The sequence below is a fragment of the Dermacentor silvarum genome, chromosome 2, assembly GCF_013339745.2.
Source record: "Dermacentor silvarum isolate Dsil-2018 chromosome 2, BIME_Dsil_1.4, whole genome shotgun sequence".
In the NCBI taxonomy this organism is placed as follows: Eukaryota; Metazoa; Arthropoda; class Arachnida; order Ixodida; family Ixodidae; genus Dermacentor; species Dermacentor silvarum.
The window spans coordinates 72,722,755-72,740,754 of record NC_051155.1 but is presented as its reverse complement, the minus strand read 5'-3'; the positions used below and the strand labels follow the sequence as shown (position 1 = coordinate 72,740,754).

General features: G+C 46.1%; 2 protein-coding genes across 2 annotated transcripts in view; both read left to right on the top strand.

The window, feature by feature from the left end:
- Nucleotides 1-18,000, top strand: part of LOC119441559 (uncharacterized) — a 189,784-nt gene that overhangs the window by 23,478 nt on the left and 148,306 nt on the right. The gene's annotated exons all lie outside the window — the stretch shown is intronic.
- LOC125939699 (uncharacterized) lies at nucleotides 8,196-13,817 on the top strand. Its single transcript, XM_049661396.1, has 3 exons — nucleotides 8,196-8,293; nucleotides 10,866-11,202; nucleotides 13,569-13,817. Exons 2-3 carry the CDS (start codon nucleotides 10,964-10,966, stop codon nucleotides 13,795-13,797), a joined length of 468 nt encoding a protein of 155 aa, XP_049517353.1. The 5' UTR covers nucleotides 8,196-8,293; nucleotides 10,866-10,963; the 3' UTR covers nucleotides 13,798-13,817.

Here is an 18,000-nt window from a genome sequence, read left to right as displayed (position 1 = left end):
CACCGTTACCACCTGAAAGAGTGACTGCTTCGGAACCCTTTCAAGAAACAGGACTAGATTTCGCCGGTCCCCTCTACGTTAAATATCCAGATGACTACGCCAAAGTGTATATTTGCCTGTCCACGTGCGCCGTGATTAGAGCTGTTTACCTCGAACTACTAGAAGACATGACAGCCACAAGTTTCTCAACGCTTTCCGACGCTTTGTGTCGCGGCGGCGACTTCCTTCTGTTATATATTCCGACAACGCCTTAGCATTCAAGAAGAGCAAGAAAGAGCTTTCGAGATTGTGGAAGTCATGGAGAAACGAAGAAGTTTGTAACTTCATTGCGAACCATCAAATAAAATGAAAATTTGTCGCCGATCATGCACCGTGGTGGGGCGGTTTTTACGAGAGACTTATCAGGACTGTCAAGCTGACGTTGAAGAAGTGTATCGGCAAGGGATATCTTGCGGAGAAACAGCTATAAACAACTTTAACTGAAGTAGAGGCTGTGATCGAATCCCGGCCAATCACATACGTTTGTACCGACTGTCGAGATCTGGAACCTCTCTCCCCGGCTCACTTTCTCGTTGAAAAGCGAATATCTGCACTTCCCGACTTAACATGGGGCGAGATCACAGCCGATGGTTGCCGTATACTACCTGCGTGGGAACAACGAGAAAAAACTCGAAGAACTTTCTGGGAACGTTGGTCCAAAGAATACTCTCAGAGTTAAGAACAATGTGAATGCTCCAAGTCAACGACATCGTTCGACAGAATTAAGAAAGGCGACCTCGTCCTTCCACAAGAGCCCAGCAAGCCCCGGCAATTATGGAGCACTGTTCGATTGGAGGAGCTCCATAAAAGAAGGGATGGCAACACAAGAACTTGTACCTTGAGACAACCGGGCGGATCTACCGTTGAACGGGTCGTTCAACACCTGTACCCGCTGGAATCAAACTTTCTGTGAACTTCTGCGCGCGGGGCAGTTTGTTGGAACAAGAACGACACAGAAAAGGACGAAGCGCTCGTGCTTCGGACCGCGCGCAACAGCAGCTATACCCACGGAGACGGTTTTTTTTGGTAATGCTTTATTTAGACAATTCATTGTCTGGGATGAAGGGGCTAAAGGCAGATGCAGCTGCCTCACAGAGGCCCCCGTACCCATACATTACTCAGCGGGTGGGACATTAGGAAGGATAGTGCAACAATGTAGAAAAAAAATGAAGAAAGTGTATGCGGCAGGCAATCAAATACAAAAAAGCAAGATTCTTACACTGTATACATAGTATAGCATCAGTTAATGCGAGAGAACAAGGAAATATTTAAACAAACAAATAATACTAATCAGTGTTACAAAACATTATACATCAAATAGGAGAAAAAAATGTAAGAGAACGAGTAGAGACTAAAAAAAATGGGAAAGAAATATCGAGACCAAATAGGAGAGCTAAGCAGCGTGCTGGAGTGTTAAGAGCTAAGCAAACGATAATTTCTAACCTTTTTCTTGAGACTGTAAGCCCACCTCCATTCCTGAATCATATTAGCGATTTCTCGATTATTATTTAGGAAATGAGGTACTTGGTAGGCGAGTGTCTGAGTACCATAATTGGTTCTAAACATAGGTGTTCTAAGTCGGTTATGCCTAAGGTGATATTGTGAGTTGTCAGATGTCGAAGATGTGGACAGGGTATTTGGGTCATGCAAAATTTCCTTATGTGTATACATAGCAAGCCTTAATTAGAATAACTGATCTACTTTGAGTATGTTTCGTTTGGAAAAAATGGCGCTGTGTGGTCAATTCGTTTAAGTTTCTCTATGCAACGAACAGCTCTTTTTTGTAGGATTGTCAACCTATCTAAATTTGTCTTAGTAGTTGTACCCCAGATTAGTAGACAGTAGTGTAGATGTGAATGAACAAGGGCATAGTATAATTGAAGTTTTAACCATTTTGGTACCAAGGTTCTGATGTTATATAATATTGAAATTGACTTGCACATATTTGCATAAACAAACAGTGCCGTTCTCGGTTTATTCTTGATAAACCCTTTTTTATGCAACGGCAGGCTTGATTTTCTGCAAATGTTATGCATTTAGGGGGGGGGGGGAGTCTTACAAAAAATTTTGCCCCTTAGAGAACGGCACTGTTTGTTCCCACATCAAATTTCAAATTTGCCGCGACAAACAGACGTTAGAGGGTCCCAACAAATAATTCTATGGGGCACATGACATCATTAGCAGTATACGAACTGCACAGCAGTGTTTCAACAATAATCAAAACAGCACAACATCACCCAAGCAGAAAAAAGCATTATACAAATACACTATTCAAAACAAGCAAACAAGCATTATTTGTGATTATTTCAATCATTCTGTTTATATCGAAATATTTCACTTCTATAGTTGGATAGTATGTATGTGGAAGAGAAGAAACCGATGACGTAATGAAGACTTGTCTGTTCGAGAGGAAAATGTCGAGACACTTACCTAAACGTTTTTTTTGGTATTAATTAAAAGTATTGAAGACGCAATTTGTATTAACAATGTCACACACCTCTGAGTATTCAGAACCGTAAAAAAAGTTATTTGTGCGATGTCGCAGTGCATTATTGGATATAATTCGTGAGTCTCTTTTTTGAAGTAGGTCGATTGGCGTAAAGTGAGTTTTATGTTCCCATGGCCGGGTAGCAATGCCGTAAATACTGCGAGTCTGATTGAAACTGTAGTAGAGATTAACAAGATATTCGTATTTAAAAAAGTGTATACATCTAGCCAATACGTGTAGACCAATTGAGGCTTTCTTCACAATTGAATTCACGTGCTGAAAAAAATGTTATGTCTGTGTCTTCAATCAAGCTGAGAAAATTTGTGCGTTCTAGATGTATGATTGCGTGTTGTTTGTACCTCTTCTACCGTTAACGCAAGACATCGACGCCATCGCTCCGTGTCGAAGAGATGTGAGTCTGTTTATAGCTATTCGAATAGATGACGAATATGTTGTGGAAACGTTGGCATCAGTGATTCCCGAACATTTCAAGCGCTTCTATGTTGTACGATCGGGCTTACAAGAATTCATCGCTCAATCAAAGCCACAATGCACTATGCTGCTACGTCAAAATAAAAACAACGGCGGCCTTCGCTGCACGGTGACCGAGAAACGAAATAAGTAGCTGAATGTCCCGTCCTGCCTACGCAGCGGCAGAGTTACCTTATTCGAGAGAATCGCTGATATGTAGCCACATAAAAACAAGCTATGAGCAATGTTCTCCGCAAAGATTAAGCCGTTCATCTTGCTTTGCGTAGTATTAATCAAAAGCAAAACGCGAGTGCAAACGCGGATTGCGGGAATGGCCACGTTGTAGAAGAATAAAAAGAAAGGAGAAGAAACAGCGATAGACGCAAGGTTTATCCCCTCTTCAAGAGAGAGTCCGCTCAAGCTCTTCTTGTGCGTTAGACGCGCGCGCTCCCATTGTCCCCAACGAACAATCGCACGCAAAGCGCGCCAAAATTCCATGATCACCAGAGGGAGCTTTGCAACCCTTGGCAAGAACTGACGATTAGGACGTTATCATCATATGGCTTATAGCGCAGATAAGACAATGATGGGTGGGAAGGACAGAACATGTGTTATGCTTTGCCTGCTCAACTAAATCATTTGTTGAGAATTACCGCTAGTACTACCGGTAATTTGCAACAAATGCTTTATTCGAAAGCGATCATGGCATACAATACACGCCGAGAACACCTGCGTGCAATCACAGATGTCATGCTGGCTATATCACATCTCAAATTGATACATGTATTCCCTGAAAAACACAATAAAGACCAAGCCCACATGCAGTCCAACTTAAGAAATGCGAATACGTATTCAAAAGATGTAATGCGGATATGGACGCACTCAGCACGCAACCTTGAAATCGTCGTTGCTCAAGCTATTTTTCTTAGTGTCTCAACCAAGCAAAGCAGTTCCGCGCAAGCGTTTCTCATCCACAGGCTCTACACGTAGTGCAAGACATGTTTGTGCCGAATTACAATGCTTTCCTAATCTGTCACTCAGGCAGCGCCCTGTTAGTCCAACAAAGAGCGAGGATGGGAAAGGCAGGCACCTGCTAAACAGCTGATGCATAGCAATTTACAAACCGCGTAGAAGTGTATTTCTTGCAGTCCTACGTGTATGATTTTTATTCAGATATAGTGGCCACCAGCTTTCACATATTTTTGCCTATTCGGACGGCGTCGACTGAAAAATTTTAAGAACTTGATTATTAACACTGGCTCGGTCTTCAATCTTTTTTTATGTTAAGCATTGTCTCGAACAACAGTTTCATATTTGGTTGTGAGTCACACCCCAGCCTTGCTGAACAACGCGACACTATCACAAACCGCAGCTACAGGTTGCTGATATATCATCCTTGCCTTTAGAAGTCCGCAGTCGCGAACCGGAGATTTCAAAGTTGAACACCTTTGGCAGTCACTCCCAAAGGTGATCTCCCTTTGCTACTTATCTGCTTGCCAAAGCTGGTATTACAGGAACTGGCTAAAACATGAACGAAAGAGCGCGTCCTGGGTGGTCCCAACTTAGTCACGCTTCGATTGTCCACGAACTACGTGCGGAAAATTACAAAAAAAATTGTGTTACCTTGCCTGACGGCTTCGTTGGCCGGAATAATTGTTTTTCTGTAAAATAGTTATGGAACCTTAGCGATCCATGTGCTTTTTTATACCTTGACTACGCAAGACCTACAAGCCTCCTGACAAAAACGCATTTTCGTAATCAATAAAAGTTGCATAAACGGCAAGGAACAGTTTCGTTGGTTCCCCTAGTCGCCTTTAGAGTGGCATGAAATAGCCTCTTATAGACCCACTGTTCCCTATCGTGAGAGTAATAGCCATGCACATGAATAATGAGATGAGCACTTATTATAGCGCGTGCACTTTATAGACGCACTCAGGAAAATAACACCCTGGAGGGAGGATTGGATATCAAAACACCCTTTTTGCAATCCCACCTTTTTTGAATATTTCGTAAGTGGCTCTACTCGTTAGAAGAACACCCTTTGTTCACTCTCTCGTTATTTTCAAGGTGCTAAAAAGTATTGTGTGGCACATGCACCTTCAAGAATTTAAGAGTGCTAAGGCACTGCAACATTTACAGCAACTAAAATTTAAGCAGTACGGGTTTGTTTCCCAGCGGTTCGCACTAAGTTATAGCTCGAGCACCTCACGTGGTCACAGTAGGCTACGCATGTCAATCTGGCGCCCTATAACGTAAAACTATTCCATTCTGTTTTTAATGCAAAACACTGACGACAAATTTACGTAAACACTAACGCAAGCATCGAGCGGTGACCAGCCGCATTGTTTGAACCGCCCAACCAAACACTCTCATCGTTTACAGGAGGTCATAGTTGTTTGGTTTCAAAGCGAATAACATTGCCTACTTTAGTTGTTTTGTCTTGTCTAATTGGCTGACAAGAGGTGAGGAGCGCGCAGATGTAGATAGGGTTTCGGTGTGCATGACCTAGTGCAGTGAAAGTGCATAACCAGATAAGAAGGGTGGTGCCGGCGTCTGTGATTGGTCCACTACCCGTTGCTTAGCTTGCGATGGCTAGTCGCGAATCGCTACGGCGCGCAATGGACGCCTTAAAGATGCCGCTAAAAGGAATCCTCAGCTAAGAAGAGCTGGCGGAGCAATGCCGCATACATACCGAAACGACTCGACACCGTTATACGGCCCCGTAAAAACATTTTATCATGCGCAAGTAAATCCGTTTTACCTGGCAGCTACAAGTAGTCAGTGCCAGAAAAATCGGTGAGCAGACATCTTCTAGCACTCTCGAAACGGAGCACTCTCCGGATATTAAAAAAATCACTTTTTTCGGCATCATATCGCATCTTCAATGCGTACACCTTACTTCGACGTGGTGAGTTTTCGCGGTTTTGTTACGTCGCGTGAAAGAAAGGTGGAGTGCGCGCAGCCCCAAACCTTTTGACGAATAACGGAGGGATGACGGCAAAAAAGATGTGGAACTGCAAACAAATATGCGTCTTTTGTTCTGTCTAATCAAGCATAATCGGTGTGTACACGTCATATAAACGCAGAGCTCTCATCATTTTCGTGACGTGGCGTGACAGACAGGCGAAGTGGGGGTAGCCCGAAAAATGTTCGACCAATCACGGAGGGCTGATTGCAGAAATGGTATAAAACCAGTTTGGAGTAGCTTTACGTTATACTGGCCCAGACCCTTGACGTACATTACATTCGTAGTGGGTCATTGAAGAGACAGGGCCCATGGACAGGGCTTTTGCTTTTATTTCCTGTCCTACCTATCACTTTCTGCCATTGGCCTCGTTGAATTTGTTCCAGCATGCTATTGTTTTATAGATCAGCTGCCAAGCGTCAGCGAATCATAGCGCTTCAGTCAGTAGCATCGGCGGCGGTGCAATATTATGCGCAGTAAGTTTTGCACTGGTTCATGCTAAATCGGTTGGAGGAAACATTCGCAGGTGCGTGGCGGAGCAATCTACTCTATTTACATTTACTGCGGACGTGGCACGGCCCCTGTCATAAAGTGTGCAGAGGCAACCTTTAAATTTTAGTGCTAAAGCTTCACTTAAATTGTTTTACCTTGATTGTGCGTTATCGATAAACTGAACATCATAGCGCTAGTCTATCATAGCAGCTAGAGGCGCCACTGTGGTCTTCATGTGCTTCAGTATTATCTGCAGTAACTGCGGAGGAATGCCCGACACTTCACATTTCCGATTGGCAATCTGATGTACCGAAGTTAGAACCGAAGCGGGTGTTCAGCACGGCTTTTTCTTAAATTATTTTTATTTCGATAGCAGTTATCTGTACACCCCAAGCGCATTTCTGCCGTCGCCGTGAGGTTCCCTATAAAGTCCAACGGCGATAAAATCGTCACCGCGCGCCATACGCTGTATGTGTGAGTGAGAACGTACGAGGGTGAGCCGGCAATCGCGGCTCAATGCAGCGCACGCGAGGGAGGAAGGCAGGAAGCATGCGGTCTTCTTTCGCGCGCAAGGCACGGGGACGAAGCGACGGAGAGGGAGAGGAAGGGGGGGGGTGCGTTCTGCCCCGTCGGCTGCAGCTCACAGCGCGGCCGCGCGTGTGCCGTATCTTGAAAGCAATCTGCGATGCGGGCGAAGTACGCGCCCGCGCGGGCCTCATCTTCAAAGCGATCTGCGATGAGCATAAAGTGGCCAGTAGCTTCGTATGCGCTGCGCTTTTGACGTTTAGTTCGCGTTGAAGCAAGACGAGAGACGGCGCGAAGGTCAATTTGCCCGCATTTGCTGGCGCGCTTTCTCACTCCGGCGTTTTAACAGAGAGTTTCCGAGGTCCTCGAGCGAGATGTGTTTATGTTTACCTGTGCGCGCGTGACGCCGTGTTTGTCCATTTAGTTAGTAGGCGAATGTTTACAACTTTATACGGCCCATTTAACTACTATCTTTGCTTCGTATAACTCTCTACTAATTTGCTATCGCAATCGATGCTTTGCGTTTCGGGCGAAACTGCCAATTTTTATAAGCATCTCAAAAAACATTTCGGGATGACTTCACCGAGCACCTTAAAGACAAGGGTAGTGATTGAGTAACGGATATAGGTGTGCGAATAGTAATTTTCAAGACCGGATCGAATACGAATCAAATAGTGCCAGAAGCGAATCGAATACTTTTCGAATAGGTTGCGAATAATTAATAGTCGTTATCACAATTATTATAAAACAACTTTCACATCCCAGTATTCCTAAAGTTAGCCAGTTTCTGTCATTACACAGTACTTTACCAATCGTTGTTCATTAAAAGCACAAATGGGGCATTAGGAACAAACAAGTAGTTTCTTCGCATGCATAGGGCTCTTCAGAGAATTCGAATTATCGCTGTACAGCCTGTAAAGTATGGCTACCTAACTGATGTCGCCTGCTTCACTAGGCTGTTTTATGTCTTCACATAGTCTTTTATGAGGGTGTAAGGAAGTAAGTTATCAACACAATAAAACACCCTTAGAGGAGCACATTTTCTTGCTGCGCACCATGAAACACCCCCATTTTCCTTCTCTTCCTTTTATTCTCAAGGGTGAACAACAAGCTCATGTTGCAACGGCTCGAGATGAACGATACCAGTGAGGTGCAAATCCACTTCCGCTTCCTAAGCCCAATACTGCGTTTACTGAACAAGGTAACCAGTCTTCAGAGATATATCAACAAGAAGGTAAACGAGCGGCTGGAAGCTGAAGTCTTCTACGCTGTTGACGAAGCCGTCCACGCGCTCGGAGAGCGGCGTACAGAGCGTAAGTATTCATATTTAAGCACCCGCAAACCTAAATTTGGCACGAGTTATCGTAGTATACTTAACAAATTAGCAGCACCACAGTCGAAACGTAAAGCACCCATGGCTATAAAGGGGTAACGTACATCGAGTCACAATACAAGGTTCACTGCCACACATGTGGTGTAAGTAATGGCACGACGAACTAGAATAAACAAAAGACGGCAAACATTATCTCAACATTGCAGATGTTCTTCTTTCTAGGGTTTTACGTGCCATAACCAGTTCTGATTTTGAGGCAGGCCGTAGCGAAGGGCTCCGGATTAATTTTGACCACCTGAGGTTCTTTAACGTGCACTACAACGCAAGCACACGGCAAGCACTAGGGCGTTTTTGCATTTCGCCTCCATCGAAATGCGGCCGCCGCGGCCGGGATTCGATCCCGCGACCTCGTGCTCAGCAGCGCAACTGACTGCTTAGCTGACTGACACCGCGGCGGGTCAACACTCCAGCTGTTACCAGCTATACACGTATATGCCCGTGTCGAAACTGCGTCTCCTAATACAGAAAAGAACAAAAATGGCAGGACAGTTACCAGAGTATAACCCGAATGTTTTGCGCAGGCTAGGTGTTTTATATCTGGATCGCGAGCTCCCCCAATCACCTGGAGTCCTGAAGGTCTTGTTTCATACATGACATTTCAATGTAAATAATGTTTTATAGAGCTCTCGGTTGAACTTCACAAAACCGCAAAAAGGCACCACGTTAAACTACGCGCTCGCATTAACATGTCAAACAAAACTAAATTATTATTATTATTAATAGCCCGGTACTGGACCGTTTCGAAAGAATTAAACGTTGGCTGCTCGACGCGGGCTACTTTGGCTACTAGGCGCGGGCGGGGAGAGTGGATTTCTCTGCGTATATTAAAACGCTTTGCATGGCCATATAACATTCAGAAGGGCCGTCTGTTGGGCTAGTTGGTCTAGCGTAGTTGCATTGAGATATAGTGCATAAGCGCTGGTCCGCGTCTGTCGTGTCCTGTTCGTGTAAATTAAATTATGGAGTTTTACGTGCCAAAACCACGATATGATTATGAGGCACGCCGTAGTGGGGGACGCCGGAAATTTGGACCACCTGGGGTTCTTTCACGTGCACCTAAATCTAAGTACACGGGTGTTTTTGCATTTCGCCCCCATCGAAATGCGGCCGCCGTGGCCGGGATTCGATACCATGACCTCGTGCTCAGCAGCCCAACACCATAGCCACTGAGCAACCACGGCGGGTTCTTGTTCGTGTGTATGTGCACTTATTTGCGCTATATCTAAAAGTAACCATATAACGTTGTCGAGCCCTTTCGGTACCTATACGACTTTAATCCGCCATCTCTTCTTCGCTGAGGATCCATTTTAGCGGCATTTTTTACCTACCGTTACACGCCACCCCGGTTTTTGAGCAGCCACTGCAAGCTAAGCAAGCAGTAGCGGACCAATTGCTCACACTGGCACCACCCTCCTGATCCGGTTATCTACTTTCACTGCGCTAGCTCGGACACACCGACACTCTCTCCACTTATGCGAACGCCTCGTCTCTTGTCAGCCAGTTCTTCAAAAAAAAAAACTCACGGTAGGCAAGCGTGTTTGCTTTGAAAGCAAACAAAAAATGCCGTAGTTTCGCCAGGGAGGCGATGCATCGATTAGTAGCACATTAGTAGCCAACTGTAGGACGTAATGATAGTAGTTAGGAGGTACAAAACCTGTAAACATTCGCTTACTAACTAAATCAACAAGCACGGTGTCATGCGCCCACAGGTACGCATGAACACATCTTGCTCGATGATCGCGGAAACTCGCTGTCAAATCGCGGAAGTGAGAAGCGCGGCCGCAGCAGGGAACGAATTGACCTTCGTGCTGTCTCGCGCTTCAACGCGAACTAAACGTCGAAAGCACAGCGCATACGAACCTACCGGCACTCGGCGTGGCGTAAATTGTCCACATCGCAGATTGCTTTGAAATGAGGCCCGCGCGGGCGCGCACTTTGTGCACGACGCAGATCGCTTTCAAGATACGGCGCCCGCGCGGCAGCGCAGTTAGCAGCAGCCGCTAGAGTAGAACGCCCCACCCGGCCTCCCTCCCTCGCCTCTCCCTCCGTGCCTCGTGCGCGAAAGAAGATACCGCGCTTCCGCTCGCCTTTCTGTCTCGCGAGCGCGATTGAGCTGCTATCGTCGGCTGACCCTCGGAAGCTTTCACTCATACATACAGCGTACGGCGCACGGTGACGATGTAATACTGTTTGGCCTTTGTACACAACATCACGGCGACGGCAGCTATGCGCTGGGAAGTGTCCATATAATTGATATCGCAATAAAATGGCCTCCTATAATTTAGGAGAGCATTTGATTGGGCTGTTCAAACAACGCCGCGGGTATCGTCTAATGCTTGTGTCGGCGGTTGCGTAAACTTGACGTCAGGAGATTAGGATAAAGCCTCAATAAAGCCACATATGAAACTCATCTCTGGCCTTGACAATTTATTTGGCGCATTATAAAAAAGTGTGTAAGCTTACGTTCTTGAATTTGCGCCCTTCATTTACAGTACAATGCACGAGGTGTACGACGTTCGAAGTGGCCTTCCGGAATGCGCTAACCTCATACAAGCTCGACCCGAGCCCGCTGCCTGCCCTGACAACAGACATGTTCGCCAGACTCGCTCGAGTCAAAGTCAGCAACGGAACCATCCGAGGCCTGTCCAGGTTGCGCCAGTCGGGTGACGTCATCGCCCGAATCGACGAATGCGGCGCGTACGTTTACGCCGACGTCACTGTCCGCAACCTGACCGTCACGCTTGCCGTGAACGTGAGGACGTTCATGACCGACTTCAGAGCGATAGTGAGGGCCAACATTTCAGCGCGAATCATCATCGAGGTTGTCGAGTAAGTACCAATTTATACACGAGAACACAAACGGTCAGAATAAGTGCCGCCAACTTAGCGAGAAAGCCACTAAACTTAACAACTTAACCCGTCCACGATTTTTAGTGACTTTTTACAGTGACGCGAATACCCTGCAGATTGCTCAAGGGTCTTCGGCTAAGTAAGAGGCCTAGTCCCATTTCATTGCGAGGGTTATCCCCTGGCAAAAAAATGAATTTTAACCCCATAATTCTCAGGATATTCCAAAGACAAAATCAATTTTAGTTCAAGGGCTCACGTTTCCTAAGACATTGCGATGACCTCATATGTAAGCCATTTGTGTACAACGATGACTTTCTCGCCAAAGCACAACGATCTGACACTGTTTCAGAAAAACAGGAGTGATTCAGCCATTTCACAATCAGACGTTTGAGTCGTCACTGCGGAAGGTACCTAAGATATAGTTTATAAATACCCAGAAAGACATGTAGGATAAATAAAATATAAAAAGACATTACTCCGACCAAGTCACCCTCATCAATTAGCTACCTTTCTCAATATGTAGGAGAGTTTCGAGCCGCGACCCAAGGAGAAAAGCGTTACCAACACGGCTCACAACATAAGGCGACTGTAGAAAGTTGATCGCTTTGTTATTTATGTCTTCAACGCATCCATACACTTAATGCTTATGCGAAAAGATGCTGACAGAGGGTTGACGATGAATAAATAGGATAAACATGGGCGCATGTCAGCCATCTTTCTATGAAGCGAAAATAATAAGCAGCCGTAACAGCAAACAAGTGCGTGAACTAATAGAAGAAGAAATGATTCATATATTAGGCAAGCAGTGTCTTAGCTCAACGTGATTTTTATTATGTAATAAAAATGAAATTTCGCAGCCCAGGCTTCACGCCCTGATGATAAACTGCTAAGCTGCATACATGCGCAAATTGAATATGAACATGAAGATGTCTATATATGTCACGCTGCCTAATAAATTTGCAAGTTCAGCGCTCTGGTGTCTTCTTTGCCTTGGTTCCCTTTGTTGTCCGCGCGCTGGTTTCTTTCTATCGTAATAACTAATCTGAATATTATTCATTCACTCACAAGCCCAAAATGTAGCTGTCTGCTTAAGTTAAATTTAAATTGTGGGTTTTTACGTGCCAAAACCGGCCATATGATTATGAGGCACGCCGTAGTGGGGAACTCCGAATTAATTTTGACCACCCGGAGTTATTTAAGGTGCACCCAATGGACAGCACGCGGACGTTTTTGCATTTTGCCCTCATCGAAATGCGCCCGCCGCGGCCGGGATTTGATCCCATGACCTAGTGTGTACCAGCGCAATTAACGCCTAAGCCACTAAGCAATCACGGCCGGCAGTTGTCTAATCAATTGATATTATTATCGGCAAAGGCAAGCACAGCTTGTCGAGAACACCGTTATTATTCCTTGGTTCGCTGGAAACGGAACAAGCTAATTTCAGCGACTAAAGTAGAGCTTGTACATCAACGCTTTTCATCGTGGTTAATTTTTATTTTATGCATGCGTGGCGAGACAATAAAAATTCAAGGGGCGGTTATTTATCCCTACGTGGATGAATGTGATAGGATTGCGTCCACGTCAGCAGACGCGCGGCGACGTCCTGTGGCGCCACTGGCGGAGTCACGTGGGTCGAGCGGCCGCGTCAACAGAAGCGCCGCGTCGTCATGTGACCAACCGTGTTCGTCACAAGGTGCGCACAACGCAAGGCCGTGGGTTCGACTCACACCAAGGGACGAGGGTTGAGTGCCTTAATTACCTTAATCTTAATTAACATTGCCTCAATTACACCAAAGGTCGAGGGTTCGAATCCCACCAAAGCTCATGGGTAGGGGTGCCTTAATTAACACTATCTTAAATAACTCTGCCTTAATTAACATCAACGGTGGTGGGTTCGACTCCCACCAAAGGTCGAGGGTTCGTACCCTTTTTGGACCATCTGTGGTCACGCCAACGCCGGATTTTCAGCCTCATGAGGGATATAATGCTTTCGCATAAATTATTCTTACCCAGTTCAGGGAAAGCGAAAAAAAAATCTTACTCTTCATATTAACCTTGCTTCGTTGGTAACTGTTTTGTGGTTAATACGAAAACTTAAATCTCCCATCCTACATATTTTAAATAAAAATTTCAGCGAAGTATTTGGAAAGTTCTGTGAAATTGTTTGATGAAACACCGTAATAGGGTAAAACGGTACATCAGATTTTACATATTAAAGCTACCCAAATTAAAATTCTATAGGACAATAGCACTTGCTAGAGTCGATAAAAGTTAGTGCGGGCTTCATCGTGTTTTGTGGTCATTTTTAACGAAACCTGTTTTGATCCCCCTTTCTTTCTTCGCAGGCAAAACGCCACTTTCCTGCTGAAAACACTGGTTGTCAATACGACAGACCGAATATACGTCACTGTTACGCCGATTGGAGCTGTCAGTTCACTCGCCGCTTTCTTTCTACCGGCTAAATTTATTTCTGAAATGACAAAAAGAGAGCTACAGCCGCTCACAAGGAGTACGATACAAGGCGGTCTTAATGCATTACACGACTTCGCTCACGTAAATACCAGAAAAGGCTAATAAAAGTCTGATAAACAAAATAAACGTTGCGCCTAGGCTGATAAGAATGTGCATGATAGCGAATGAGTTGCCCTCTCATTGTCGGACGTTCCGCACTGTCTTGCAGTTTTAGCTCCCATTAAAATATATGTCCTATGCGCAGCTGCTATTTGTATACACTCCCGTGTATTACTTATTATGTTCCTGTTTATTTCCTTACCTGTCTGCCTGAATGGTCGTCCACCTCAGAACTACTTTCGAACACTGCTTCATGGACTTCGTTAAAGAGAACAGCAGAGGGGTTTTAACAGTAAGTTACGCAAAAAAGCGACGAAAACCATCTACTCTCGACAGTAATTCGGTTAGCAATGAATTAATATAGCGACACAACGTATTGCCACCGTCGAAATGACCTATGTACGAACCATGTACTGCAGCGAGATTCCTCTTTGGCGCTTTCCGAAGGACACATGGGGCTAGAATGACGTAAATGGCTCCCGCAGGCAGCCAGATTTGCAGTAGGTCCGCCATCTTGCAAACCACGTTTGCGCAGTGAAGCCACCTCTCGTTCGCGCAGGGGCTACGTTCAAATCCATTATCTCGTCAATCTTATTTATTGCTACTTTTTTAGAGCGCAGCTCAGCGTGGGCGTGACACAGCGAACGAGCACAGAGAAAGACGAAACAGCGAACGCGGAGATGGAGATGAAAGACGCGAGCCGCGAACTGCGGAGACCAATGGCAGCGGCCGCTTTAGAAGACGTGCCCGCAGGAAACTGGTGTGATGCGGACCCGCCTACTGCTAGATGTGTACTCGTATGCTATATCAGCCGGACAACTCGTTTCGTGCTACCGTCTGCTGGCGTCAGCTCTCGCGCGCTCTTGTTTGGTTTGCTTTGTTTCGTGTCGTTAGCGCTTGTTTCCATTATCATGGCTTTGCCCCGCGCGAGCAAAAATATATCGTGAAATGAAAACACGTATGGAGCCGCACAAAAGAATAATGCATCCGCGCAAAAGCTACCGCGTTTTTCCAACTAGAGTGTACTAGAATTGTGGAGTGGGTCCAGCGGACGCCTTTGCAAGCGCCGAGGGTGAAGCAAAAAACGTGGAAATTGTGGCGGTGCTGCCGTCGCCTTAATATGAATCTCCGGCCAATAAACGTTGACTCCAGCTGTTTCGGCAGCGCTCATTGGCTGAGGCGAGCTCACGGGCTGAGTAGCTGTCGTCTGTTCAACACACCGTCGTTCTTCCGTCGTTTGCATTCTTCCCGCCGCTTTTTTTCCCATTTTATTTAGAATAGATCGGTGGGGAATAACATCAGTGTTGCCGCCACCGAGTATGCGCCTGTCAAAGCTCCATGCAGCTTCGGTAGGGTCTCCGACGCGACAAGCGTCCGGCCGGCGCGCGGGGCTGCTCATTCGGGAGAAAGCGACGGTGGCGCCACCAACTTTTCAATAAAGAAAGCCTCAGCTTGGACCTGCGTTGGACCCACTCCCCCAATCTAGTACACTCTATTCCTACACAACAAAATGCGCCGCACTGATGCCGGTGTCGCTAGAATTGACGAAACAAAAAGGAGAAAACGGCGTCGCGGTAGGTCGGCTTCTCTGCAGCAATTCGCTGTTCCACGTGACTGCGCTTGGCGAAATGCAACGGAGCGGCACGTGGAAAGCAGAAGCCCAACTCTGCACAGTAACTCTGCTCGGTGCCATCTATCAGTGCCATCTAGCGCCGCGCCGCGAACCCTGCGCCTGGACTCCAAAATAGATGCCGCGTCGGTGCGTGCGAACGCTAAGCAACGCTTCGTACGACAATCGAGCTTCTCTTACGCGCTTTTTTGGCAGCGCCATCTAGTGACACTGCCAAGAAGTCAGCGCGTGGCCTACGAGAGGAGAAGCTTGGCGCGCCGACGTCTGCGAACGTTTAGAATTGTTCCCTCGCATTCCGCACACTCAGTAGCACAAACTAAGTGACCCGAGTTGGCAAGAGGTCGATTGAACAACTGCACGTACCCAGTGCATTCATGGTGCAGATCACTAAAGCGTTGGCGAGAAAGGAGTTCATCGAAAGCGGCACATACCAGTGCATCTACGGCACAGCTTCGTAATGCATTGACTTGCTGTCCTGGAGGCGCCTTTGTCACATCGGCTCGACTGCGCTCAGCATGGGAGAAACTTAAGGGATCTTTTTGTCATTGTAGAGCGGTACATTCGCAGTAGCACATACATAGTTACTTAAATTTGCGTCGAAGACGTTGATTAAAGAGCAGCCCACACCTATTGACGCATACCCAGCTACCTTAGTTGGCATCTTTCAAGAGGTTAATGAGACCAGCACGGACGGAGTGGCACATACCCAGTGCTCCAAGTCGGTGCCGGAGTTTCTTCGAACAACGGCGCCTACCCGGTCCCGCGTCTACAGAGACCAATGTTGGGGTGCAAGAGGTTCGTTGAAGAGCGACACGTACGTACACACTGCCGCATACTCAGTCACCCAAGTTCATTCGATGGTTCGTTAAGAATCCTGATACATCAGCACAGCAGCCCAATGAGCTAACATGTCGACCACGGACTACCCAGTGACCCAGGTATGCGGGAAAACTGTTACATAGATAGATAGATAACAGCCCCCGGATAGTGTGTAAAGTACCCAAAGAATACGAACTCATTGAAAGGTAAACCCAAACCTGCTCAACAATCTACATGAACAAAATGGAGCTGCGGGGCATAAGAACAATGCAGGCCGCGATTATTTTTTATTGCGATAGCAATTATATGGACATTCAAAGCGCATTTATGCCGTCGCCGTGATGTTCCGTATAAAGTCAAAACACGATAACATCGTCGCCGCGCGCTGTACGCTGTATGTGCGAGTGAAAGCTAGCGAGGTTCAGCCGAGGATCGCGGCTCAATCTCGCGCGCACGAGGTAGGAAAGCGGGGGGCGGAAGCACGTCGCCTTTCGCGCGTGAGGCACGGTGCGGGGGCAAGGGAGAGACGGGTTCTACTCCGGCGCTTGCTGCATACGGCGCGCGCGCCGTATCTTGAAAGTGATCAGCGATGTTCACAAAGAGCGCCGAGTGCCGGTAGCTTCGTATGCGCGGTGCTTTCAACGTTTAGTTCCGCTGAAGCGAGATACAGCATTCGCTCGCTGCTGCTGCCACACTTCCTCAATTCAGCGTTTTGACAGCGAGCTTTCGTTGTCATCGAGCGATGTGTTTGTTTCCTGTGCGCGCATGACACCATGCTTGTTAATTTAGTCAGCATGCGAACATTTACAACTTCATATGGCCGATAAGACTACTATCCTTACTTCGTGCGAAACTGCGACTTTCTCTTATTACAAGGATACTGCAGGCATAAAAAAACCTTCCAGGAGCACAAAGTAGGCGAAAAATCATTCCATCAAAATAAAAGGACTGTAAAACTATCCCAGTTTGATAAAGCTTAACAGGCGAACAAAGATGTTATGAAAACCGCAAGAAACACTTATTCGTCGGCAACGATCAGTAAAACAAGGAATAACCACCTGGCTTGATGCAAAAACATTTTCGCAGTAACAAGCTAAGTCTTAATTAGCGAATACAAGTCGGTGCTATGTAGTGTTGTCAGAGGTAAAGATACATTCAAAGATGGTGCGAGGGAAGAATGCACATATAAAAGAACAATACATACGTTCAAAAAGATGTGCATAAGAATCTGTCTTTTCGATACATTTGAAGTATCGCAATTCTTAAGCTACAAAATACACCTAATGGGAAATCCACGGAGACACTGTGAGTCATTTAAGGCTAGTGGAGGACGGGAAATAAAGTTTTCCGTAGAGGCTACAACTATACGTTTTCATATTTCTAATAATCCAACACGAAAAGGAACAAATCAACAGGAACAACACAGCGTAATCTAGAAACTTTCCAACTTTACCGATTGGCAAGCTCCAGCCCGCCTCAATTATTAAGAGAAAAGAGGATGCTGCGCTGCGTTGGTATATCGCAAATAAGGAGTGAGGTAGACCTGAAGCAAAAGCGCTCGTCATTACTTGTAAGCGGAGTACACGATCAATCAGGCTAATGAGGCCTGAACAATCAGTTCTTTAAAATTCCACAAGTAATTTCCTCATTATTATTTTAAGGAACGCGTTGTAATTGCAGACATGAAGCCAGCCAGAACTCAAGCCATATCGTTTTGGCTAAGAAGATCATGTCGCTTGTGCGTAGTACAAGCAGTT

Bases quoted from the DNA above. Each gene is read 5' to 3' on its own strand.
- LOC125939699 (XM_049661396.1), top strand. From the start codon at position 10,964: ATGTTCGCCAGACTCGCTCGAGTCAAAGTCAGCAACGGAACCATCCGA. The intron at 11,203-13,568 runs GTAAGTACCAAT...CTTTCTTCGCAG, and splicing joins ATCATCATCGAGGTTGTCGA to GCAAAACGCCACTTTCCTGC.